At 33.8% G+C, this 26,394-nt stretch overlaps 1 protein-coding gene across 1 annotated transcript in view; it reads right to left on the reverse strand.

Annotated features, from left to right (window-relative positions):
* PKN2 (protein kinase N2) overlaps positions 1–26,394 on the reverse strand; it is a 141,520-nt gene that overhangs the window by 65,182 nt on the left and 49,944 nt on the right. Inside the window, exons 3-6 of the mRNA XM_028102508.2 lie at positions 11,924–12,078; positions 3,844–3,961; positions 3,371–3,516; positions 3,069–3,282 (exon numbers count right to left, since the gene is read on the reverse strand). Of these exons, the coding sequence (XP_027958309.1) occupies positions 3,069–3,282; positions 3,371–3,516; positions 3,844–3,961; positions 11,924–12,078 (633 nt within the window). The remainder of the gene's footprint in view (positions 1–3,068; positions 3,283–3,370; positions 3,517–3,843; positions 3,962–11,923; positions 12,079–26,394) is intronic.

Raw genomic sequence — 26,394 nt, forward strand, 5'->3', positions numbered from 1 at the left:
TGCTTTCCTCACCTCTCCAATTTTTGAAACCCATGGAAGCTGATGCTTGCTTTTGTGTTTACCTCTGTCTCTTGGCCCCCAAAATGTCTGTACACCAATAAATATTTTGTTCTTTTTAAAAAGAAATACTGAACAGAGAAAAAGTGACCTCTGGAATACCATGAGGAATACATACACACACACTATGGAGTTTCAGCAGAGAGGAGAGATAAAGTGGTAGAAAACATATGTGAAGAAATTATGTTTGAAAATGTCCCAAATTTGATGAAATACATGAATCTACACGTTAAGAAGCTCAAAGATTCCAAGTAGAGTAAACTCAAGAAATTATTATTTAAGACATACTATAATCAAACTGAAAAAAACCGAGGACAGAGAAATCTTACAAAACAGCAAGGGAGAAGCAGGTCACCACTTAAAAGGAATCCTCAGGAAGAATAAGAGCTGATTTTTCATCAGAAAGCACAAAGGCCAGGAGGGACTGAAATGACATTTGTAAAGTAATGAAAGAAAAATATGTCAATCAAGAATTCCACATATTGCAAAACTAACCTTCAAAAATAATGAAGAAAATAAAGAGATTCCCAGATAAACAAAAATTAAGGGAGTTTGTCACCAGTAGATCTCCCCAGAAGTGCTAAGTCATTCAGATTGAAAGAACCCTAGACAGTAACTTGAAATTGGAGAAAAAACAACACCAGTAAAACTAACTATACAGGTAAATATAAGAGCCAGTATTACTGTGTTTTTGATTTATAACTTTGTTTTCTTTATGACTTAAAAGGCAGATGCAAAAAACAGTAATTATAATGTAATCTAATGGGCACACACTATATAAAAATGTAATCTGTGACACAACAACAACATAAAGACAGGGAGACGCAGCTATATAGGAGTGGAGTTTTTGTAGGCTATTGATGGTAAAGTGGTAAATACTTTTATAAATTCAAGATATTAATCACCAGGGTAACCACTAAGAACAAAACTAAAAAATATACAGAAAAGGAAACAAGGGAATAAAAAAGGTAAACTAGAAAAATTCAAAGAAAAGAAAGCAGTATCAGAAGAATTCAGGGGGAAAAAAAAGATTAAGACCTGTAGAAAACAAATAGCAAAATGGCAGAAGTAAGCCTTTTTGTTGTATAATAAAGAATTTGGCTGGTTTTGTTCATGGCTCCTAGGAGTGAGCCTTTAAACCGTTGTTATTTCCCCAGTGATAGCAGTGTCTTTGTTATTCATGGTGGGCCCCTCAGACCTCAGATGGGTTTGTACTAACAAAGTGATTCATGGTGGGCCCCTGCACAGTTTCTGGATGGGGGCTAGTTATGCCAGAAAGGCAACCATATGATTAGAGGGCTGGTGCCATATAATATTAGCTTGACCCCCTGACCTTCAGAGAGGGGTGGGGACTAGAGACTGTTTTCAATCAAGTGGATGATTTAACCAGTCACCCCCACATAATAAAGCCACAATAAAAACTGTGGATACTCACAGCTAAAGTGAGATTCCTGGTTGATGACAGAAACTGATATGCTAAGAGGGTGATACATGCAGAGGACTAGGAAGCTTCACATTTGGGACCCCCAGACCTCTCCTTATGTGTCTTTTCTAATTTATGTTTATAATAAATAATAAAACTGTAATTGTAAACATAGAGCTTTCCTGACTTCTTTGAGTTGTTCTACAAAATTACTGAGCCTGAGGTGGTAGTGGGAATCCCTGAATTTGTAGCCAGTTTGTCAAAAGTGTGGATAGTTGGGGAAACTCCAAGTTTACAACTTGTGTTGGAAAGGAGGGCAGTCTTGTGGGGGACTGGGCTATTAACTTATGAAATCTGACCCAACTCTAAGTAATTAGCATCAGAATTGCATCGCCACATAGGTAATTACCTTAAATATACATGGATTACACTGTTAAAGTACAAGGTAGAGACTGGCAGAACTGATTAAAAAAACATGATTATAGGCTATCTAAAAGGACCCATTTTAGATCCAAAGACACAAAGAGATTAAATATGGAAAGGACAGAAAAAGATATTCAGTGCAAATAGTAATAAGGAAAAGAAAGCTGGGATGGCTATACTAATACCAGACAATACAGACTCTTAATCCAAAATTGTTATAGGAGACAAAAGGACCTTACATTTTGATGAGTCAATCCACCAAGAAGATATAAAAAAATTACAAACATATGTGTACTTAACAACAGAGCCTAGAAATACATGAAGCAAACAATTACATAATTAAAAGGAGAAATAGGCACAAAAAATAATTGGAGATTTCACTACCCACTTCCAATAATGGACCTACTAGAATGGCAATAATAAAAAACAAAACAAGTGCTGGTATGGATGTGTGCTCTTGGGAACATAAAATGAAAAGTCTGACCATTCCTCAAAAATATAAACACAAAATTACCACATGACCTGCTAATTATACTCCTGGATATATACCCAAAATAAGTGAAAACAGATGTTAAAAAAAACAAAACCTGAACACAGATGTTCATAACAACACTATTCACAATAGTCAAAAGGTGGAAATAACCCAAACAACCCAAATATCCATCCATTGATGAATGGATTAAAAAAACAGTATATATCCATACAATGGAATATTATTTACCATAAAAAGGAATGGAATACTGATACATGCTACAAGAACAAAACTCGAGAACGCTAAGTGAAAGAAGCCAGACACAGAGGGCCACAAATTATATAATTCTACTTATAGGAAATATCTAGAACAGACAAATCTACACAGAAAATCAACAGTGGTTGCCAAAGGCTGGGGGAATGGGGAGTGACTACTTAATGAAAATGGGTTTTCCTTTTAGGATGATGAAAATGTTCTGGAACTACATAGTGGTGATGGTTACACAACACTGTAAATAAATACTTCTGAATTGTATATTTTAAAATAGTTAAAATAATAAATTTTATGTTATGTATAACTTTATCACAATGTTTTAAAAATCTGTGCATACTTTCTTATTCGTTTATTAACCCAGGACCAGATATACACACAAAAAAATACACGAAAAATAATTAGGAGATGTATGCAACCTACCTGTTAGTGCTGCTGGTTTGGATAGTGTACTATACTGGTTTTGTGTAGATATCATACTTTGACGTGGACTTAGTGTTGGCGATGCAACAAGTGAAAGCTCCTCAATAATAATACTGCTTTTGGGATGATTCTTGGGAAGTTCATTTAATCTTTGTTCTAATGAATACTTTAAAAGGTCCAACTTCTGACTTGATTCATTAAATCTTGCTTGGGCCTTGAACAGGGAAAAGACAACTGTCATCTAAATAATTACATTCTTTGAATAATGTATTTATTAAGTTAAAATATTTATTTAAAATTACTTCTGAAAGTGCTTTTCTGTCTGTTACTTTTCCTGAGCCAAGTAATTTCATTACATTCTTTGCACCTTCTGCTACTGCAAACTCTATCCTAAAATGATGCCTTAATTCTTCCATCCGAAGTTCAAGAGGACTTATGACAGGTTTTGCTAGAGGGGGGAAAAAAAATGCAATTGAACCATTCATTTATTTGATATTCTCATATGTAGTAATTAAAACTCATGAAAAGAAATGATTTCTTACAACTTAAAAGTTAGTTATTAAGTCAATAAACATTCAAGTAATACTTAATAGATACAATGTTGAAATAAAAAGCCTTCCATTTTAGCAATCAAAACTAAAAGATAAAAACTAAAGATCAAAAAACATAATGCTTCCTCCACCTTAACTTTGAACCACTGCTTCTCTCCTACGTAACATTTATTAAGCACGATGCCCATAATAATAAGAATGACAATTTATCTCTATTCCATCACCATTATCAAAAGCCAATTCATTGGTCTGGACTGCCTGAAGAATCTGCATGCGTATCACTTCTATTTTTGTCTTGCTGTCCTGGAGCAACTGCTGAGCTGTGCCATGGAGTTTCCGATCCTATTAAAATAAGTTTGAAAAGGTAAGCAGATGAAAAGACAAATAAAACATTTTTATAGCTTCTAAGTAACATCAAATGATTATCAGCAAGTGAAAAACAGTTAAAAGAACACTGTAAGTAGATATGCTTATTTTAAATATAAATAGATATACTTGTAGATACATTTATTTTAAAAAGCCACCAAACTGATAGTGCTATAAATGAGAAAAACTCCATAATTTGAGAGAAAGCAAGTGAATTTTATTGTTTTAAAAAACTCCATATTCACATTTGTAATTTTCTCTTTTTCTTTTTCTGCTTTACACAAAATATAAAGAATTTTCCCATACCATGGTCAATAATTCTCATACTCAGAGGCATTGTGACAAGATAGATGCCTCACTTCCTCTCCCAAACTCTTACGGAGTTTCACATATGTAGGCAAATTTTTAAAATAACTAATCCTAGATGGTATCTGTGTTCCTTTAAATCTGATAAAGGAAACAAGAAACAGCATTTGTCAACATTGGTGAGATAATGAGAAAGGTTTCTTGAAATTCTTGAATGTCAAAAAATAAGACCTTTTCAATAAAGCAAGGAAGGAAACTATAGTGAGTAAACTTCTGCTATTTCTTTTAACTTCAAGAAAGGTGAATTAAATGAAATAATGTCACTATCATAGCTTAGTTTAGTTTCAATAACAATGAACGTTACTGACAGAGAGTCACGAAAAACTTACCATTTTTGGAACTGTGGTCGGCTAAATTATGATCCACCCAAAGATGTCCATGTCCTAATCCCAGAACCTTGCAAATGTTACCTTACATGGCAAAGGGGAACTAAGACAGCAGATGGAATTAAGGTTGTTAATCGTCCAACCTTAAAATACAGAGATCATTTCCTGGATTATTCAGGTGGACCCAAAGTAATCACAAGGCTCCTTAAATGTGGAAGGAAGGCAGAAAAGGAGGGCAGAGTAACGTGAGAAGAAATGGACCCATTGCTGTAGACTTCAAAGACTGAGAAGAAGAGGGCCATAAGCCAAGAAATGTGGGCAGCCTCTAGATGCTAGAAAGGGCAAGGAAACAAATTCTCCTCTACATCCTTCAGAAGGGAATGCAGCCCTGCCAATGCCTGATTTCAGCTCACTGAGATCCATGAGACTTCTCAATTACAAAATTGTAAAAATAATAAAGTTACATTGTTTTAAGCCACTAAATTTATGTTGATTTATTGCAGCAGCCATAGAAAACTAAAACAGCAATTTCTTCCAAAAATTTCATAGTCAACAAGGAACAGAAGTTAATTACCATCTCCTGCTTAGTTATATCAGTTGTCAAAGTCTAGTAGTCTTCAATCCACAAAAAAAGAAATGATAAAACTATGCATCAAGTTAGGAAACATTTATTCACAAGAAAGGCCAATTTTTGCTTATTATTTAAGCATCTCTACTTTTATCACCAAGGCAGTCAGTACTGATTTGGAAATAAAATAGGATACAATCAACCTATATTTTCTGGAAGAGTTCAAGCCTAGAAACTAAGAAATAAGCATCAGGTGTGCAGCATCATTTCAATAAAAACACACAGTATATTGTAACACTGAATAAAGGGGAGGCTGAAGATGTGGGGTGAGAGACAATACTGATATAAGGAAAAAAGAAAGTGAGCTGACATATTTTATGATAAATACCAAACTAGGTTGGTTAATATACAGCAGGAGAAAAAGCAGTTTGCAAATTCATTTTCGTATTTTTCTTCCATTTCTTTCCTGTTCCTAAGATCAGTCAATTTAAGAAAGATCTAGTCAGATTTCATTCTTTATTAAATATTTAGGTTTTACACCAAAGGAGCTGGGCAATAGAGTTACTGTAATTCTCTTAAATATCAATTTACACCATGATGTGTACACACACACACACACACACACACACACACACACACACACAGTATTTGTTAATTCTGCTTTACCGTTAAAAATACTTGAGTTTGGTGTTCGGCTATGACTAATTATATATGCTTTTAAGAATATACCTATTCACCTTCCAAATTTAAAATGAAAATACTTTATTTTTACTTTAATTCTTCCTTTCCAGTATTAGGTACATTAGACAAACTGAAGATTTGAAATAGCTTTTCTATTTCTTTGAGACCTCCTCGGAGGAGGAAAAACTTAGTATTCCAAAGCTCCTAATTTAATGGGGCAAATATGTTTTGCAATCAGATAGACTGGGAGCCAAATCTTAACTGTATTTTTAACCTTGGGTTAGTTACCTATCTTCCACAAGCTTTAGGTTTCTTGCAGAAATTATGTAAATGAAGATATCACTCTCTAAAACATGGAGATTTGTAAGCATTAGATAAAACTAAAATCATATTGCCTAGAACTTGATTGGCATTAAAATGTTCTCTTTTAAAAAGTAATAAAAATGATTTTATCTTATTTCAATGAAGTCCTAGTATAAATGTATAAATATTAAGCAAACTATATAATACTATGCTTTTCAATTAAGCTACTCCTTTTATTATTTTATCATCATGTGAGAAGACAGCAGTTCTGTCATTTACTTTTTTGGAAATTCTTAACTATTTCAATTCAACATGCAAAGAAGAGCATTAGTTCATTTTAAAATATCTGCACAGATGTTGAAGTATGATGAAGGCTTTTAAAACTGACAATGGATATTACCTGTCACAGGCAATTTACAGTTACTACATGTCAGTCTTATGCTTTCCAGCATTCAATAAATTTTTATGGTCAGCTTTATACTTCTAGGAAATGCAATGGATTTTTTACTGAACACCTAATATATTCAAAGCAAGAGACAGGTAGGTCTAAAGTATATGAATTGGTTTTGAATTACAGAAATACTGGTTTTTATGTTAAGGCTTTGGAAAGATTTTTATGTATGTTAGGTTGAATCATATGAAAATGCCAATATCTGACTAATTTGGAACTAAAAAGATAGCAATTTCATATGGTTCTATTGGTAATCAGCACTCTACAATGCCTGTACAATGCCTGTTATATTTTGAATGTACAATATTTTTAAATTATAAGTTAAAAAATTTACAATTTTTTCCAATTATATAATATTTTGTTTTATAAAAAGTAATCATTATTGTTTGCAAGTCTAGTGGGACCATTATAACAAACTACATCACACATGGATTTCAGAAATAAATAAACCAATCATTATCTTTATTTTTCCATCACATATTTATGGCTTACTTTACGTGTATTAAATGTGGTCACATCCAATGAAAATACAAAGATTAATCAGTTAGGATGCTACCTTTAAAAACCTATAATTTTATTGAAGAGATACAAATAATTATTTTATGTATCAGAATGTTTAAAGTAGCCAAAGAAAATCAAAGCAAGATGGGATCAATTTTAGCTGAGGGAATCCAGAAAGGTTTTATGGGCTGTTAATACAGATGAGATTGGACTATATCAAGACTAGAATATTGAGGACAGTGAGGCTGGGATAGATGGTTAGATATTTTCAAATGAGAAAAACGTCTGAAAAGACCTGGGTGCATTTAAAGAGGTTAACAAGAACCCCATATTTTAATAAATAGCTTAGTTTTTCATCTGCAAACATCAATGGAAAACATCTCTTCGACATGGCTTATGAAGCCCTCAGATTATTCTGAAAACCAATGGTGCTACTTAGAGCCATGAAATTTACATTCTAATGTTGATAAAGATGATAAAGAAATTGTGTATATTATAATTTCTGGTAGTAGTAATGCAATGAAAGAGATAAGGAGAGATGGGGGGCTGATATTTTACACAGGATAGTAGTAAAGAGCTTGCTGAAGTGACTATAAAGAAGTGAGAGAAAAAGCCGCATGAAAAGTACTTGAGAGAAGAGACATCTAGGCAGAGACACAGTAAATGCAAAGTCTCTGAGGTAAGATTGTGCTTGGTATGTTCAAAAGATAGCAAAAAAGCTGATATAGCTAGAGTGTGATGAGAGAGAATAAAAGTGTTTTAAAGGATGAAATCAGAAGGTAGCCAGGGTAAGTCATGTATGAACTTGCAGAGCCACAATAAGGACTCTGGATTTTGTTCTAAGCATGCCAGAAAGCCAACGGGAGGTTTTGAAACAAGAGTGTGAAAATATCTGACTTGGCTTTTAAAAGGACAACTCTGGCTATGATGTGTTTGGGGTAGTAATTTTGTCATACAGAATCCAATAACCAGAGTCCTGAAGATGATTTTTACCACCAAACTGAACTCATTACCCCTGTCCCTAAATTGCTCTCCATCGTGAATTACCTATCCTTGTGAAGAGCACCACCATTCACCAATATGCCTACACAACCAACCTAAGAATCATCTTTGACTCAGCCTTCTTCCTCTTATCAAGACACCATATATTTATGCTACCTAAATAGCTTGACTCTGCCTTCTTTGCTTTCACTGTGTTACAAGAGGAATGAAGCATGTTTAACCTGGACTCCTACAAAAGCCTACTTAAACTTGCTGCCTATATATCTGACCCTTCTCTAATTAATTCTTCAAGTCTGAGAAAGATGAATGTGAACTTTCTAAACTTTAAATTTGATCACGTATTTACTCTGCTAAAAGTCTTTCAGTAGCTCCACGTATCTCATAAGATAGGATCTTAACTGCTTAATTTTGTCCAAAGTACTTTATGATCTGGTTTGTCTTTCAATTATGCTATACCTCTCACTATAAATCACTCAAAGCTCTACTGGTGGGGAACAGAAAAAAAAAAAAAGTCTTGTTGGAATCACCTGGAAGACTTTTCCCAAAAATAAACGTGCTTTTCTGGAGATTGAGATTTGCTCACCCATGAGGGCATGGCCTTCCACTGAAGATGACTGCAACTGTTAAAAGTGTATTCTACCTACCTCAGATATATTGGATAAGAAATAAATTGAGAGTTTCTGCTACAGTCACACAGAAGCACTTCCATTCCCTATTCAACAGTTCCTTATTCTGTATCTGCTGTGTTTACCCACATTGTCTTCCCTAGAAAGTAATTCCCTTTTAAATGCCAAATCATCCTTCAAATTTCATATTAAGTAATGATTTCTTCTGGCAGTTAAATGATTCTTATCCACTGTTTCTTTTTTTTTTTTTTTTTAAAGATTTTATTTATTTGACAGAGAGATAGAGAGGACAAGCAGGCAGAGTGGCAGGCAGAGGAGAAGCAGGCTTTCCACAGAGCAGGGAGCCTGATGCGGGGTTTGATCCCAGGACCTTGGGATCATGACCTAAGCCAAAGGCAGACGCCCAACTGATTGAGCCACTCAGGCACCCCTCTTATCCACGGTTTCTAAAGTAACTTGAACATATCTCTATTATATATTGTAATTATTTACATATACCTCTTTTTGGATAGTGGAGCTTTTGAAAGTGGGATATTATTTGTTAAGTACCTATTATGTTATAAGGCATTAACTTTATTACATTTATACTTCAGAGCCCATCAAAATTTACTGTTAAGTCCTTAACAAATTAATTAATATTCCACATAACTTCAATTTACAATTTTCCCTAATCTCATAGAGGTACACTTTGACCCAATGAGAGGTTTAAAGATGAGAAATGAAAACAAGACCAAATCTAGACAGAAATAACTAGCAGGTCTACCTCAGAGACTATAGCAGCTGGATCTCTACCTGACCCCTTCTCAAATTAATAAATCCCCTTATTAAAAGTAAAAAGCTACTGGGGTGCCTGGGTGGCACAGTCGGTTGAGCATACGACTCTTGGCTTCGGCTCAGATTGTGATTTCAGAGTTGTGGGACTGAGCCCCGCATTGGGCTCCACGCTAAGCGGAGTCTGTTAAAGTTTCTCTCTCCCTCTGCCCTACCCCCACTCACTCTCTCACTCAAATAAATAAATAAATCTTAAAAAAATAAAAGGCTATTGGAAAATCATCTCTTGTTTTAGTAGGATGCTCACAGTTCTGTTCATTTTGGACCTGTGGTTATCATAAGTTATCTGTTTTACTTTTAATATTTCCATAAACCTATTCAAATTGGGGGTGGAGTAGGGGCAATTATAGACCATTTTGAGAATACAGTGAAACCTATGGCCTTCTCATTCATCCGTCTATCAACATACACATTCACTTTTTCTTTAACTTCAAGGGGTTCATAAACCTCTCAATCTAATCCATTTACTGTATTTAAAAAAATTACTCCAGAGGGTGGTAGCTGGATAAATTTAATTTTTTAAAAGATTTATTTATTTAAGAGAGTGAGCAAGTGAGAGAACGTGCAGAGAGAGAGAGGGAGAGGGAGAGTCCCAAGCAGACCCTGCTCTTAGGACCTGAGCCAAAACCAAGAGTCAGTGGCGCAACCAACTATACCACCCACGTGCTCCCAAATAAATTTAATTTTAAAACACCCAGCATAATATGATGCATTCACAGTTCCAAAACATAGTATTTGCCCTGAAACAAAAAAAGTCCAAAATAACATTTGATAAAAATGAAATATGTTCAAAACTAAGTCAACACTAAAAATAGTAACACAGAAAAAAAGTCTACCACCCCATGAGTGTTCAAAGTTAATAAAATATGCTATTAAATATCATATAAACAATATATCAAGTAAAAACAAATACAGGTCTCTAAAAATAATTTAAAAATTCATTTGAAATATGGCATATAATCTAATTTTCATTATTAAGCTTAAAAAATCTTATTAACATATACACATGTCTCTCTTTTCAGTATCTTCCCAAATTTCTTTGGGTGGGTAGGCAGGGTGCATAGCTCCAAGTTAAAATTCTACCCCTGCCCCCTATTTCAAATTCTTAAATAAAACAAAACAAAATCAAAACACAACCCAATAACTTTTATTCTGATATTAGGGAAAATCTATCAAAATATGAAAGAAACATTAATTTGCAAAGGCAAGATCTTTAAATTAGTTGAGAATACCAAGGTAAATTTTGTATAAGTCCACCTTTCTAAGACTTTTGGGAAATTATAGAACCTTAGATTGGAAAGAACCTTTAAAACAATCTGGTTCAGTGGTTCCCAACATTTTCTCTTCTACATTATACCACAGAACAAGGACACATTCCTATTAGTAACAACTGCTTCCCATAAAATGATTTTCAATTAGGAATTATATGCCCATTCCAGATTCCCCAAGAACCCAAAGCTCTACTCCAAACAATCACTACCACTAGAATGTCCTGTCTTTCCATTTGCTATAGTGATGGAAAACTTACTAGAGTCTAAATTTTTTAAAAATAACCTTTTTGTTTTAGAACAATTTTAGATTCACAGGAAAGTTGCAAATATGGAAAGTTCCTGTCTACCCTTTACTCATATAGCTAAATTTTTTCTTGATTGGTTTTGGTAGGAGTAAGCAATTTAAAAAAAAATGATTTTATTTATATATTTGTCAGCGAGAGAGAGAGAGAGCTCACAAGCAGTGGGAGCAGCAGGCAGAGGGAGAAGCAGGCTTCCTGCTGAGCAAGGAGCCTGATGTGGGACTTGATTCCAGGACCCTGAGATCATGACCTGAGCTGAAGGCAGATGCTTAACCAACTGAACTACCCAGGTGCCCCTAAAAATATTACCTTAAAAACTATTTGTTTCTAACTTGTTTTATTGTCAATACTTTCAGATTTGGAGGCTAAAATGGTCTTAGAAATCCTAGTAATACAGTGTTTAAAACAGCAAAATCACAGTAAGCATAAAAATGCAAAAACTGTGGTATACACAGACCATGAAAAGGATACTTGTTTACAGTATAAGAGCTTAAAGAAGGTAGAGCACCTTGTTTGATCTCAGCTGTGAGCATGCACAACAGATGACTCACATTTTTTAGCCCTCTGTGCATATCCACGAATGACCATGAAAGTGCCAAAAGTATTGATGTTGGGTTTACAAATAAATTTTATCAGATAGGTGAATACACACATACAGAATCTGCAAATAATGAGGACTGACTGTATACACATATATTTATAGTACTTACCTTTGAAGATCCATTTGAATACATCTGTATCATGTTCTCTGCACCTTGTTTTACTTTAAGTTCTATATCCAATTGTTTTTGTAAGGCCATCAATCTATTATTGCTAGTGGAACAACGAGGGTCACTGCTGGGAGTATCTGGAGTCCTTGGGCAATCTGTAAATTAAATAGTATGTTAAAATTACTTACTAGGACCAATTGCTGCTTAAAATTAAAAGTTAATATTCTCAAAGAATAAAGAATTATAAGGTTTGAAATGAGCTTAAAGTCACCTAAATGGAATCTCCTTATGCTTACAGATAATACAAGAATTCAAGCCAAGAAAATGTTCAAGTAGAGTTGCAGGATCATCTGCCAGGGATACACCGAGTCTGAAACTGAATTAGATCATTGCCCCAAGTTTTCCCAACACTATTATATTTAAATTAAATTAAATAATTTGACTTGTCTATTCAACAACTGAACTAAAACCTCTACTTACTACATGATTGGTTAAAGAAGAAAGCATATTTAAACATTATACAGATTCTTCTAAAGTAAATCTTTGTAAATAGAACTAATATAATGTCAGCATTCTTTATAGTAATAACCTAAACATACACATAAAGGATTTCACATTTGTTTTCTACTAGGAGGATGTTCAGTCACAGTGGAAAGTGTTTCAAGGATACTGATTGATACCACATTGCTGATGGGGGATATCTAAAACTTCAAGTCTATTTTAAAATAAAAACAAAAACTTTGAACAGAATCTTCTAATTATTTTGGGTAATCCATTATTGTTAAAATACTTCTACTAATTTTACCGTATAACTAAAATTATTCATATCGAAGTTCATCATTTTGTGTTTTCTACCCTAGGTCCCTTGCTTATAAAAAAGAACAACTTAGAAGACTAGGGTACTAGACCTGGTTTAGTTATAAGTAACTTGGCAATCACTGGAAAATTGTCTAAACTGAAAGTTACTTAACCTTTGTGCTTAAGGGTTAAGTGCAATAAAAGATGGTATGACCAACTGATTTTAATGACTGTTTTACATTTGGCTTTATATTCCTTTAAAAAAATTCATGAGTTTAAAAACAATTCAACATAATTTGTTAATTAACTTGCAAAAATACAGGTGCTATGCTAGTTACAGATATAAAATACCATTTTATCATTTACATACTATGTTGCAAAGTGTAAGTCTTGATGTAAGTGCTCTATAAACTCATCAATCCTCATAAACAGTCCTATAATGAGCACTGCACCCATATTATAGAAAAAGAAAACTAGGGCACAGAGTGGTTAAGAAACTGGCCCAAGGTCATATATCTAGCAAGTCAGTTCCAAACCAAAGTCTACCTTGTTAATTGCTGTGCTATGCTGCCTTTTTACCATTTAAAAACCGTGTAAACAACTATACTAGACTCTGCATGTATGCATACTTACATATGTAACAGTATAATTACACACACACAAATATGTATATGTATGCATATTAATCCTTAAAATAACATCTTGAGACAGATATTATCCACATTTTACACATCAGGAAACAGGCAAAGTCACAGTTACTAGCTGAGATTCAAATTCAAAAAAGGTTTCTATCGTAACTGAATTCCCCACATTATAATAAGCTGCTCCAAAAGCTGATTTTATAGGTGACATATTCTTATTTTAAAAACCCTAATATTAAGTATAGACAACTTTCCAGATCAGGCTCACAAATGAACTACTTAACATATTGTTATGGACAGAATGTTTATGTCCCCCCAAATGCATACGTTGAAACCATAATGTGATGGTACTGGAGGTGAGACCTCTGGGAGGTATTTAGATCATGAGGATGGTCTCTCTCTGTCATGTAAGGATACACAGAAAAGATGCTGTCTGCAAACCAGGAAGAAGCCCATTACCAGAACTCTGACCCTGCTGGCACCTTGATCTCAGTTTCCAGCCTCCAGAACTGTGAGAAATAAATGTCTGTTATTTAAACCACCCAATATATGGTACTTTGTTGAAGCAGCCTGAACTAAGACGTATGTACCATAGTGGTTAAGAGTACCTACGTCTGAATCTCAGTTTTGGAACTGAGATTTAGTACAAACCATATAATAGGGGGTAAGCTACTTAACAGCTCTATGCCTCGTTGTTATTGTTAAACAGTAAAAATAGCATCAAGCTCACAGGGTTATTGCGATTTAATAAATTACGTGTAAAGAGCTTAGAAAAGGGCGTGGTGCATAGTAAATATTTAATAAACATTAACTAGGAGTAGTCATTGTATGAAGTGTAAGCATATATCTCCTGTTGAGTCCATAAATGAACTGCAGATCATAGTAATGACTAAAAAGTTAGGTCGATTCAGATCTGTGAACAGTTAAGATTTCCTTCCTTCCTTCCTTCCTTTTAACATAAATGATACAAGACTCTTGTAAGAAATTGAAGTCACATAAAATTTGGCATATAAAGTTAATTTATAGTAAGCACATTTAAAAAAAAAAGAACTGGGATGCATTCACAGAAGGCTCTCAGTTGAGAAAAGTATGGAAATGTGTTTTCTGTAAAACAGCTGATCATGTTTAGCCTAGGGTGAGAAAGAGAAAGGATTCTTGCCTAAATATTTAAATATTTGTCTATTTACTTACTATTTCCCCACAGGGCAAAGAATTAGAACAAACAGATAAAGGTAGTGAGGATAAAAATTTTTATCACAGAATAAAGAGAAATTCCTTACATTTTAAGTTATCTAACAATGAAATAGATTCCTTAAAATGTAAGAAAATCCCTTGTCTCTGGAAGCATTTACACAAGAGCTAGATTATAAACTGTTAAAGAAGCTATGTAAGAAATTCTTGCACATTAAAACAGGTTGTACTAAGACATTGAAAGATACACTGATTCTAATAGTCTGTGAATTTGTAATAATATTATAAAATCTAACACTATTTTTAGGAAAAGTATGTCCTCAGTTTTAATAAGGATTATAAGAACATAAGAAATAACATAATGATTAAGAGTCTGGGCTCTGGAGGTCAGAATGCCTGGGTTAAAATCCTGTGGCTACTGCTTATTGGTGTGGTTTTGATCGTATACTTACTTCACATCTCTGTGTTGCAGTTTCCTCAGCCACAAATTAGGGGTTCTTGTGAAGATAAAGCCTGTATAGTGCTTAGGCCAATGTTTAAGATTCAATAAAATTACATGTCAGGGCACAGTTAAATAGCTGGTATTTCTGCTCATTTAATCTTCAAAGGAACTCACAAAGGTTTGTAATATAACTTCACTTTACAAATAAAAACAAGTAAAACTTACAGAGATCAAGTAATTTGCAAGTCACAAAAGTGTACACCAAAGCAGAAATTTAACCTTAGATATGTCTGGTTTTATAAAGCCCACTTTTTTACTCATTTAGAAATCAGAGAAACACCCTGATGTCCCCTCAGATTTCACCTATTTTTCCTTTTAACAAACTACTTTTCTTCTCTCCAGTTTCCTTTCTTATATGTTATGGTAAATTACAGCATTATAAAATAAATGGTTGCCAGTATATTTGTTAAACCCTTTTCTTCATGGTAAAACATATTTTAAAACAGGGGTATAGCCGGAACTCCCTATTAATGTTCTCGTCTTTCAAAAAGGAAATTTTAAAAAATTCTGTAAGTTTAAATTATTTTTCCACTCTAAGAAGATCAAATGTTGAATCTATTAGGTATATACTTTGCCACTTTAAAAAACTATACCCCATGATGAAGACTCATGTCAAATCTCCATTTGCTGTATCTATTTGCTATTACTACCAAACCAGTTTGGGATTACAGGAATTATTTGTACTTCTAACCATCTAAACATTATCATACAATTTGAAATATAATCTGTTATACAAAATTCAATAACAAGGTTTTAATATGTTTATATATTAGATCAAAAAGGTCCCAAATAAAGTCCCACTTTCATAGCTAGGCATTAAAAGCTTTATGCTGAAGTTAGCTAACTTTCCATTACTGCTTTTTATCAAATTCAATGTTTGTTTTAAAAAAATCTTTTTCTATCCCCCAAAATGCAATGTACTTGTCTTCCTCCATACCATTGTTAACTCAGCTTAGGCATTACCTTTTTCTTCCCTAACCACCCCCCAAGCTGATTAGATGCCCTTTCTAACAATGCCTTCAAAGTATATTTTCTTCCCTCCATTGAAATATACATTACACAGTATTACAATGATCTATTTTCATGTCTGTTTTCCCTCTGAGACTACAAGTATCTTGATTTAACAATTTTAAGGGACTAGTTTAACAGCAAACTGACCCAGAAAAATAGCAGACTAGTACTGAAAAATAAGTAAGTTTAAAAATGAGGTGGAGGGAATAGAAAATGAAAGATTAAAAGGCACAGAGGGCAAAAAAAAAAAAAAAAAAGTGTAAATGTATCTTACTGTATTTCAGAAGAAAAAAAGAAAAATGATTCAAAGACATTATGTGAAGAGAAAATGACAAATTTTTCAGAACCTATAAAAGATACCAATCCATGAATTCAAGCTATCCAATCAACTCCAAGCAGATATATATATATATATATGGGGAAAAGTCCATACCTGGACACATCACAGTAAAACTTCAAAAAATCAAAGACAAAAAGAAAATCTTTTTTTTTTTTTAAAGATTTATTTATTTGATAGAAAGCACAAGTAGGCAGAGCGGCAGTCAGAGGGAGAGGGAGAAGCAGACTCCCCACTGAGCAGGGAGCCCAATGCGGGGCTCGATCCCAGGACTCTGGGATCACGACCTGAGCTGAAGGCAGATGCTTAACCGACTGAGCCACCCAGGTGCCCCTAGACAAAGAGAAAATCTTAAAAGCAGCCAATGAAAGGGTACCTTTAAATAAGCTACTGTAGATTGACAGCAGACTTTTCAAAAATAGCAATGAAAGCTAGAAGAACACAGAATGATAGTTTTTTTTTTTAAGATTTTATTTATTTGACAGAAAGAGACACAGCGAGAGAGGGAACACAAGCAGGGGGAGCGAGGGGGAGCAGCAGGCTTCCCGTGGAGCAGGTAGCCCGATGTGGGGCTCGATCCCAGGACCCTGGGATCATGACCTGAGCCAAAGGCAGACGCTTAACAACTGAGCCACCCAGGTGCCCCCAGAATGATAGTTTCTTTATAAGATATAGTTATCAAGCTTATATTGTAAATTCAGTGAAAATACCTTGCAAGAATGAAGAAAAAAACTAAAACACTACCAAGATGGAAAGAATGTCAAACATAAACTCTTAAAAAGAAAACTCTAGAAGTGATACAAATTGATATATCAGAAGAGAAATAAGGAATGAAGAGCACAAAAATTGTTTTATATGTGAGAAACTTTAAATGACTATATAAAATCAATAAAAAAGTCATGTAAGCGTTTTAAGAAAGCTAGAATAAAAAATAAGGCAACAACAATAGATAAGTCAAGATATGGGTAAGTGGAGGCATCCTAAGGCCTCTGAATTGTATGGAGATGAGTAAGAACAGTGATTAACAGTAGTCTTTGATAAGCATGCATTTTATAGTCCAAATTAACCCAAATTTCCAAAATAATTGACTGATGTTTAAAAATCATATCAAAATGCCAAGAAAGAAGAGAGAAAGAAACACTGAAAGCACAAAATATAAACCCAAATATATCAGTAATTATTTAAATATAATGGACTAATGATCTAGGTAAAAGACAAAAGATCTTACACTGATTAAAAGATTAGACTGGGTAAAAATGAATACAACTAAATGTAATTATATGTTATTTACAAAAGACATATCTAAAACATAGTAATATAGAAAAGCTGAAAGTAAAAGAGTAGAAAAAAGATATTCCATGCAATCAATAATCCCAAACCCCAAACTATATTTATAACAGGCAAAAGACACTTTCAGCACAAAAATTACTGGAGATAAGGAATTCATTTCATAGCAAAAGAAGGTTCAAGTCACCTTCTATTGAAAAGATAATTCTAAATTTGTAGGTCCTCAAAAATATGGCCAAAAAAGAAAGCAAAAGTTGACAGAATTAAAAAGAAAACAGCAACTCTACATTCCACTAAGTATTAACAATGTTTTTAGTAATTAATAGAATAAGTAGACACAAATCCAGGTAAGGATGCAGATTTTACCACCACAGTTAAATGCCTAAACTATAAACATACTAAGAATAACACCCAGCAACTGGAGAATATGCATTATTTTCTTGGCACACACAGAACATAAAACATCTCAGCAAATTTCAAGGGACCACAGTGTAACTAATAAAAAAAAATCAATAAATAAAGGATAACTGGAAAGTCCTCATGTTTAATAAATAAAAAATACACTTTTAACCTAGTTCCTGAGACAATACAGACATAATGAAAATGAGAAAAGATCTCAAACTGATCAAAACTTTAGGTGATATCAGCATCATGGTGTCATAGATGTTTCTCCTTTTTGTACCCCCCACTTTTAGCAATAAATTAGACACTCATCTATAAACAAAAGTGCCTTTGTGGAATCTGTGGTATCCAGCACCAGGCCAAAGGACCTGGGAGCAGTCTTGTCCACATGAGCATTCAGTAATAGGCAGACAAATCTTGGTATCTCAACGTAAATAAAAGACTTAAACGTAAGACCTGATACCATAAAACTCTTAGAAGAAAATGTAGAAGAGAGCCCTTGACAATGGTCGTGGCAATAGTTTTTTGGATATAACACCAAAAGCACAAACAACAAAAGCAAAAATAAACTCAATCTGTTCTGTACAGCAAAAAACAATCAAGAAAATGAAAAGCAATATATAGAATGGGAGAAAATATTTGCAAGTCATCTATCTAATAAGGGGTTAATATCCAAAGTATATGAAGAACCCACACAACTTAAGCAAAAAAAGAAAAAAATCTGATTAAAAATGGGTAGAGGAACTAAATAAACATTTTTTCAAAAGACATTCAATCATCAAGAAGACAAGAATAACAAATCTCCTTGAAGGCTGTGGAGATACAGGAATCCATGTATGGGAATGTAAACTGGTTTAGCTATTATGGAAAATAGTATGAAGGTTCCTCAAAAAATTAAAAATAGAACTACCACATGATTCAGCAATGCCACTCCTGGGTATATATTTAAAGGAAATAAAACCATATCCAAGAGATATATGCACTCCCTCCCACGTTTACTGAAGCATTTACTTACAATAGTCAAGATCTGAAAATAACCTAAAGATCCATCAATAGTAGTTTGGATAAAGTGTGGGGTGTGTATGTATGTATGTATGTATATATGTATACACACATACACAAAATGGAATATGTATTATTCAGCCATTTGTGACATGGACCTTGAGGGCAAAATGCTAAGTGAGGTAAGTCAGACCCAGGAAGACAAATACTATATGATTTCACTTATATGTGGAATCTAAAAAAGCTGAGATATCATAAAACAGAATGTAGAATGATGGTTACCAGATGCTGGGGGTGGGAAAATTGAGGATGTGTTGTTTAAGAGTACAAACTTGGAACTGATAAATAGGTCCTGGAGATCTATAGCACAGCAGAGTGATTATAAACAACAATGCTGTATTATAAACATCAGAGGTACTAAGAGACTAGATCCTAATTGTTCCCACCACAAAAAAGATGACAATGATGTGGTGTCAGCTAATGCTATGGTGGTAATCTTATTGCAATATATAAATGTATCAAACCAACATGTTGTAACCTTAAACTTACACAATGTTACATGTCAATTATATACCAAGAAAAAATTTAAAAAATTTTACATATGGAAAATGCAGTTAAGCAATAATGAGAGGATATTTGTAACCCTGAAAACATGTATTATGAAAGAGAATAAATTTAAAGTTCTAAGCATCTGTCTCAAGTTAGTTAAAAAAAAAAATAGCCAAATCATTCCAAAGAGAACAAGAGAAAGGAACTACTAAAGATTAGGGTAGAGATTAACAAAATAAAATCAAATACACAAACAAAAGGATCAGTAAAGTCATTTCTTTTTTTTATTTTTTGTGAAGGGGCAGAATAGTAACAAGAGAAGTCTTAGAAAAGTGGTCAAGGAAGAAAAATGGAGAACATACCAATATAAGGAATGAAAGAGGGACTGTTACTACAGATATATGCTGACTTTAAATGGATAACATCATAAGTTATATCAATAAATTTGAAAATTATATTAAATGGAGAACATCTTAAGGAATTAATTTCACCAAAAGTAATTTTTTAAAAAGATAATTACCTGTAAAATTTAAAGTGCTGGGGCATCTGTGTGGCTCAGTAGGTTAAACATCTTACTCTTGATTTCTGCTCAGGTCATAATCTCATGGTTGTGAAATCAAGCCCAGCATTGCACTCCATGCTGGGCATGGAGCCTACTTAAGTCTACTCTCTCCCTCTGCCTCTCCCTCCCACCCCCACTCTAAAAAAACAAAAACAAAAACAAAAAAAGTGCTATGAGATACCTAAGAGAGTTAGAAAATATTTGCAATCTGTTAAGTACTAACTTCATACTCCATGCTCAATCTCTTCTCTTGCGTAAAATAAGAGGCAAGTTAAGGGGGAAAACAAATAAAATTTCTCAGTCTCACTTGGAGAAGGCAGTACATGGCGCATGTGACCCAATTCCAGAGCAAATATGAGTAGACATCTGTAGCTTTGCTTTTCGGAGAATGCTTTCGCTTTTTTGATAAAAAGAGACTTGCTAAGCTCTCATCAATAATAAGAATCCAAGAAAACGCTGTGGGGGGAAACCTACAAAGTGGGCAATGAAATCAGAAAAAAACCTAATTAAAGACAGACAGCTCATAAGGTGCCATCCATAATGGCTGAATTATTTATTGACTTGCCTTTGGCTTGGGATGACTGTGGGAAAGGAGAATGGATAACCTGTAAAAATTCCTACCGCCCTCATCTAGGTTTGACACAGGAAATCATACTATCTACATGGTGCCCAAAATTTATTTTAATGGGCTCCAGGTTGATAATGCTTTCAGGCATCTTACCAAAAGAAATACAAATCCTCTTTGAAAAAATTCAGACCTAGAGGCACCTGGGTGGCACAGTCAGTTGGATGACCTCTTGGTTTTGCCTCAGGTCGTGATCTTAGGGTCTTGGGATTGGGCCCACATCAGGCTCCGTGCTCAGCGCAGAGTCTGCTTGAGATTCTCTCTCCTTCCCTCTGCCCCTCCCGCTTGTGCAGTCTAAAATAAATCTATAAATAAATAAATAAATTCAGACCTAAAAGAATTCCCACAGATGAAGTTCCAGTGAAAATGTGCACACAATTAGAAATCACAAAGCTCAGGTAGAAAAAAAATTCACCCTGAGTGAAGAAAAAAGCTACAGGAGTAGCACTGCAAAAATTTCACTTATTGTCATTATCTTATACAGAATGTGGAAAAGCTAATTTAATTTTTTAATTTAATTTTTAATTTAATACATAAAACTAATAAAAAGGGTATCAAAAGAATGACCAGGACAAGAGACTATCAAAAATTACCAAGATTAACAAAACAGAACTTCTAGTAGTAAAAAATATGTAACAGAAATTAGAAATACAATATATGTGCTCTAGAGCAAATTGGACACAGGTAGAAAGAGTATTAGAGAAATGGAGATAGATCTAAAGAAATTATCATGCATATAATTGGAGTTCCAAAATGAAAGAGTAGAGGGAATATAGGAGGTGCAATATACAAAAAAACCCAAAAACCAAACAACAACAACAACAAAAAACACACAAAAAAAACCCAGGGGCTAAGAACTTCCCATAGTTGATAAAATATGCAAATCTCAGATTCAGAAAAGTAGAATGAGAAAAAAAAGGAAAATGATAAACATGGATAATTAAAAACCAACAATAACTATATAAAATAATTAGATCTAATTTGTGGAACTGAAGATAAAATGATAGAACTAGAATATCAACAACAATGGCATATAAATTAAGTGGAGTTAAGCAGATTGAAGTTCTAATATTCTAAGTTTGTTATATGGTATGGGAAGAGGGAAAACCATTCAGAGTCTAGTTGATAAAAACCAAGTTAGATATTTTCAACAAAGGGAATTTAACACAGAGAACTGATTACATCATATATATCCAGGTATTATGCAAAGGATGAGGGACAAAATAGTAACAAAATTAAAGAGCTTAGTCAGGTGTACTGCTTTGGAAGTCATCAGAAAGTATGATGTGGTTAAAATGTCCCTAGGGTTAAGATTTTTCAGAGACAGAACAATGAATAAAAACTGAATTTGTTAGTAGTATTTCCAACAACGTATAGAGCAACAGATAAGCTGTTTTTGGTGTTTTCAGTATTTTTTCTAAAACCACAACTGAGTAGTTGGCTTCCAAGATGAATGAGAGTTCTAGAACATAGGAGCAATCCATATGCTTAAAAGGTTCCTGATTACTTAAGGTCTAGCCTTAAACTGGTTCCTTGATTCTCTTGGAGGTATACAGAAATGTAGCTGACCTCGAGTCTTCCCAGGCCCAAGAAAGTTTCCTCAGACTTTACTTACCTCCAACAAGGGGTTTCATGTTCAGAATTACAAGAGCTTAGGTGCTCATAACTGACCTTTCATCAAGCTTTTAAAACACTTTATTCACAAAACACCCTAGAAAGGGCGTATACAGTCCATCCTCCAGGTTATATAAATGAGAAAAACAAGTCCTGGAGGGGATGCAAGTGGTATGTAACCATACAACTAAATAATGGTCCAACCTGGATTAGATCTCAGATCATATAATCTTTGATCTTTATTTTATACCCAGCTGACTCCCAGTACACAATATTCGTGAAATGGTACTTGTTATAGCCAGCATGTCTGCTTATGAAACAAGGACTATTTATTTACCGCATTAAAAAAAAATACAAGAGGAAATATAGTTGAAGTGAACCTAGCCACATTTAAATTAATCAAAGTAATATGCTGAAGCACTAGCTTACTATTTATCTCCTTCGCAAACTTCCATCTAAAGTCTTAGCTACTGTTCACCTGCCAGTATTCTGGTTTTCACCTGGTACTTATAAATTGATATTTTAAGAATAAACTGCTCCCAGGACGTCTCGGTGGCTCAGTAGGTTAAGCATCTACCTTCAGCTCAGGTCATGATCCCAGAGTCCTGGGATTGAGTTACGGCATCGGGCTCCTTGCTCAGCTGGGAGCCTGCTTCTCCCTCTGCCTGCTCTGCCTGCTGCTTCCCCTGCTTGTACACTCTCTCTCTCTCTGACAAATAAATAAATAAAATCTTAAAAAAAAAAAAAAAAAGAACTGCTCCAGAATCTTGCCATGTGTTAATTAATGGTGTATATACCCCCCCCAACTGAGTATTTGTGTTTAAACAGATATGCTTACCATATATAGCCATCTGAACCTGCTCAGACTATAATGAATGCTCACTTATTATTAATGGATGCTTAATCAATTATTTTGTGTACTCAGGATGACTTTGGCATAGGCCATCAACTAAAGTAATGTTGCTGAAATCTTCTATGACTAGTACAACCTCAGGTTTAGCTTTCTTAATATTTTACAAAAATTGCATAGATGAGATTGTGGGCTGTAACATTATTTAAGGTTAAATAAGCAACTTAGGCATTAAAAATTTCAGAACTGCTTGTATCTATTACATCTTAGTGTTTGAAAACTGCACATTGTATCTCCTGGTAAAGAAGACTTCTTTATTTTGTACCTAGGGCATGCACAGTTCTTTCATAAATTCTCCTAAAGATGGTGCTACTTTTTCTTCTTTCCTACCTCTGATTACAGTAATGTGTATTACCAACTACTATACACCTGTTAGACTGGTTAAAAAATATATTAACAATACCAAGTGCTGGAGAGGATGTGGAACAACTAGAGCTCTCATATATTCCTGATGAGAATGAAAAATGATACAGCCACTCTCGAAAACATTTTGGGAGTTTTTTCTAAATTTCTTTTTTATTTCAAATTTTTATTTAAATTCTAGTTAGTTGCCATATATAGTAAAATTGGTTTCAGGTGTAGAATTTAGTAATTCATCCCTTACCTATAATACCCAGTGCTCATAACAAGTGCTCTCCTTAATACCCATCACCCATTTAGCCCATCCCCAGCCCACCTCCCTCCATCAACTGTTTGTTCTCTATAGTTAAGAGTCACTTACGGTTTTCTTCCCTCTCTCTTTCCCCTCCATGTTCATCTGTTTTGTTTCTCATAATGTTAAACATACTCTAACATATGACTTAGCAATCACACTCCTAAGTATTTACTAAAGTGAACTAAAAACATGTTCACACAAAAACCTGTTAATAGGTAGTTACACAGCAGCTTTACTGATAATTGATAACAACTGGAAAAACCACCTTAAAGCTCTTGGTTAATGGATAAACAAGTTGTGGTACAGCTATATAACAGACTTACTACTCAGTAGTAAAAAAGAATGAACTATTGATAAATGCAAAAACCTGGATGAACCTCAAAATGCAATTCTCTGAAAGTCAATCTCAAAAGATTACATACTTTATGATTTCATTTATATGACATTCTTGAAAAGCAAACAATTGTGACAGAGAATAGACCAACAGTTGCCAGGGGATATGGAATGGGGAGAGGGTGTGACTACAAAGAAAGAAACAGCCCTGTTCCTTTTTCTGATTGTGGTGGTTAGATAAACCTGGCATATATTAAAATTTATGAAATGGTTTACCAAAAAAGAATCAATTTTACTGTGTATTAGCTTTTTAAAAAAAGTATATCATCAAAGAAAGTGTTAGGTATCTATGAATTATGTAATTTCATGATTTTAAAGATGAGGAAACAAATCCAGGGTTATTAAAAGTGACTTGCTAATTAATGATCACAATTACTCAATGGCAATCCTCTCATTAAGAATTCAAAACTTAATACAAAGTATGGTTTACCTCAAAATGAGAAATTCAGTCAGAAATAAAAAATATGTAGAATTACATAACAAACCAGGCCATAGATTTCACTTACATTTTAATATAAAATTCAACTATAATTTCTATGCCATATTTAGGTGAATAGGCCAAGAATAAAAAAAATTAAATTCTTACTTCTATTCAAGAAAGACTTCATAAACTGCACCTTAGTTATTAAGAAAGAAAACTCCTTCAATTTAGTTATTATATCCAGAATTTAGCAGAATTTCTAAGGTTACCTCTGAAAAACTCCAGTATTATTAGTTGTATACTAAATCAATATTTCCCTTCTGGATATTCTAGATATTAAAGAAAATATCCACTACTTCAATAGGCAAAAATCAGTCTAAGTTTGGTGGAACGTGAGAAAATGGAAATAGGAAGAAGTATAAGAAAAGGAAATAAGATGAAAACAGAGGGGCTTGTACTATACAAATTACTAGCTATACTTAATAAATATGAGATATTTTCTTACCCTCTTTTTTTTAAATTTTATTATGTTATGTTAATCACCATACATTACATCATTAGTTTCTGATGTAGTGTTCCATGATTCACTGTTTGTGTATAACACCCAGTGCTCCATTCAATACGTGCCCTCTTTAATACCCATCACCAGGCTAACCCTTCTCCCCACCTCCCTCCCCTCTAGAATCCTCAGTTTGTTTCTCAGAGTCCATAGTCTCTCATGGTTCATCTTCTTACCCTCTTCTTTAGGGATGATACACAAAAGTTTAATATTCAGGACCCTGGTTCTTTCCCAAATATTTCCTTTTGAGTCTCAGGTGTCAACTAAGACTCTGATTACCACTCCACTTTACAGAGAGATCCAATAATCTTTTTTATAAGGTGCATTCAGCCTCATCTAACCATATCTTCATAATTTCCATGTGGAGTGATAATACCAACAAGACTAAGTATATAGAAAGTAAACAGGGCATAGGCATGAAGAAAATATCAAAAATATTAATTTCTTGCTAATAAATGAACAATCATACATTCCACCAATAACGGTCCCAAATGATCAGATCTTGGTATTATAATATGGAACAGAGAGTTTTAAAAGTCTTGACGTTTATCTGATAAAAATCCTTACTTTTACAAATAAGAAACTAAAGGTTAATAGAGTTAATTATTACAAAGGTGAATTAAGAGCAGACCTCCTATTTACATAGTAATTATTCATACAATGCAGACTTGAATTTTGTCCCTTTCCTTAAGTCATTCTGCTTGCATATCCCCAAGATGAGAAGAAGGAATTAGCTAAACACTTGTTATTAACCCACATACTTTAGAGAACTGAAAGCAAAGAACCATGTCCTTGAATCTTCTTGTCAAATCTAATCTAAATGATTTTGTTTACCTTAATATACAATATAAAACACATACAATTTTATGGCAATTGAACCTAAAATTAATGTTGAACTACCTTTAATCCTGTGTTGTTGTTGCTTTTACTGCTGTTAAATAAGTAATGAGGAAAAAAGAAAAAAAAAAAGCTTATTACCAAGTTGTGAACTATGCCATTTGCAAAGAGAACT

Source organism: Eumetopias jubatus, unplaced genomic scaffold (assembly GCF_037043125.1).
Source record: "Eumetopias jubatus isolate StellerSeaLion01/CBP00866 unplaced genomic scaffold, mEumJub1_p1.0 scaffold_4, whole genome shotgun sequence".
NCBI lineage: Eukaryota > Metazoa > Chordata > Mammalia > Carnivora > Otariidae > Eumetopias > Eumetopias jubatus.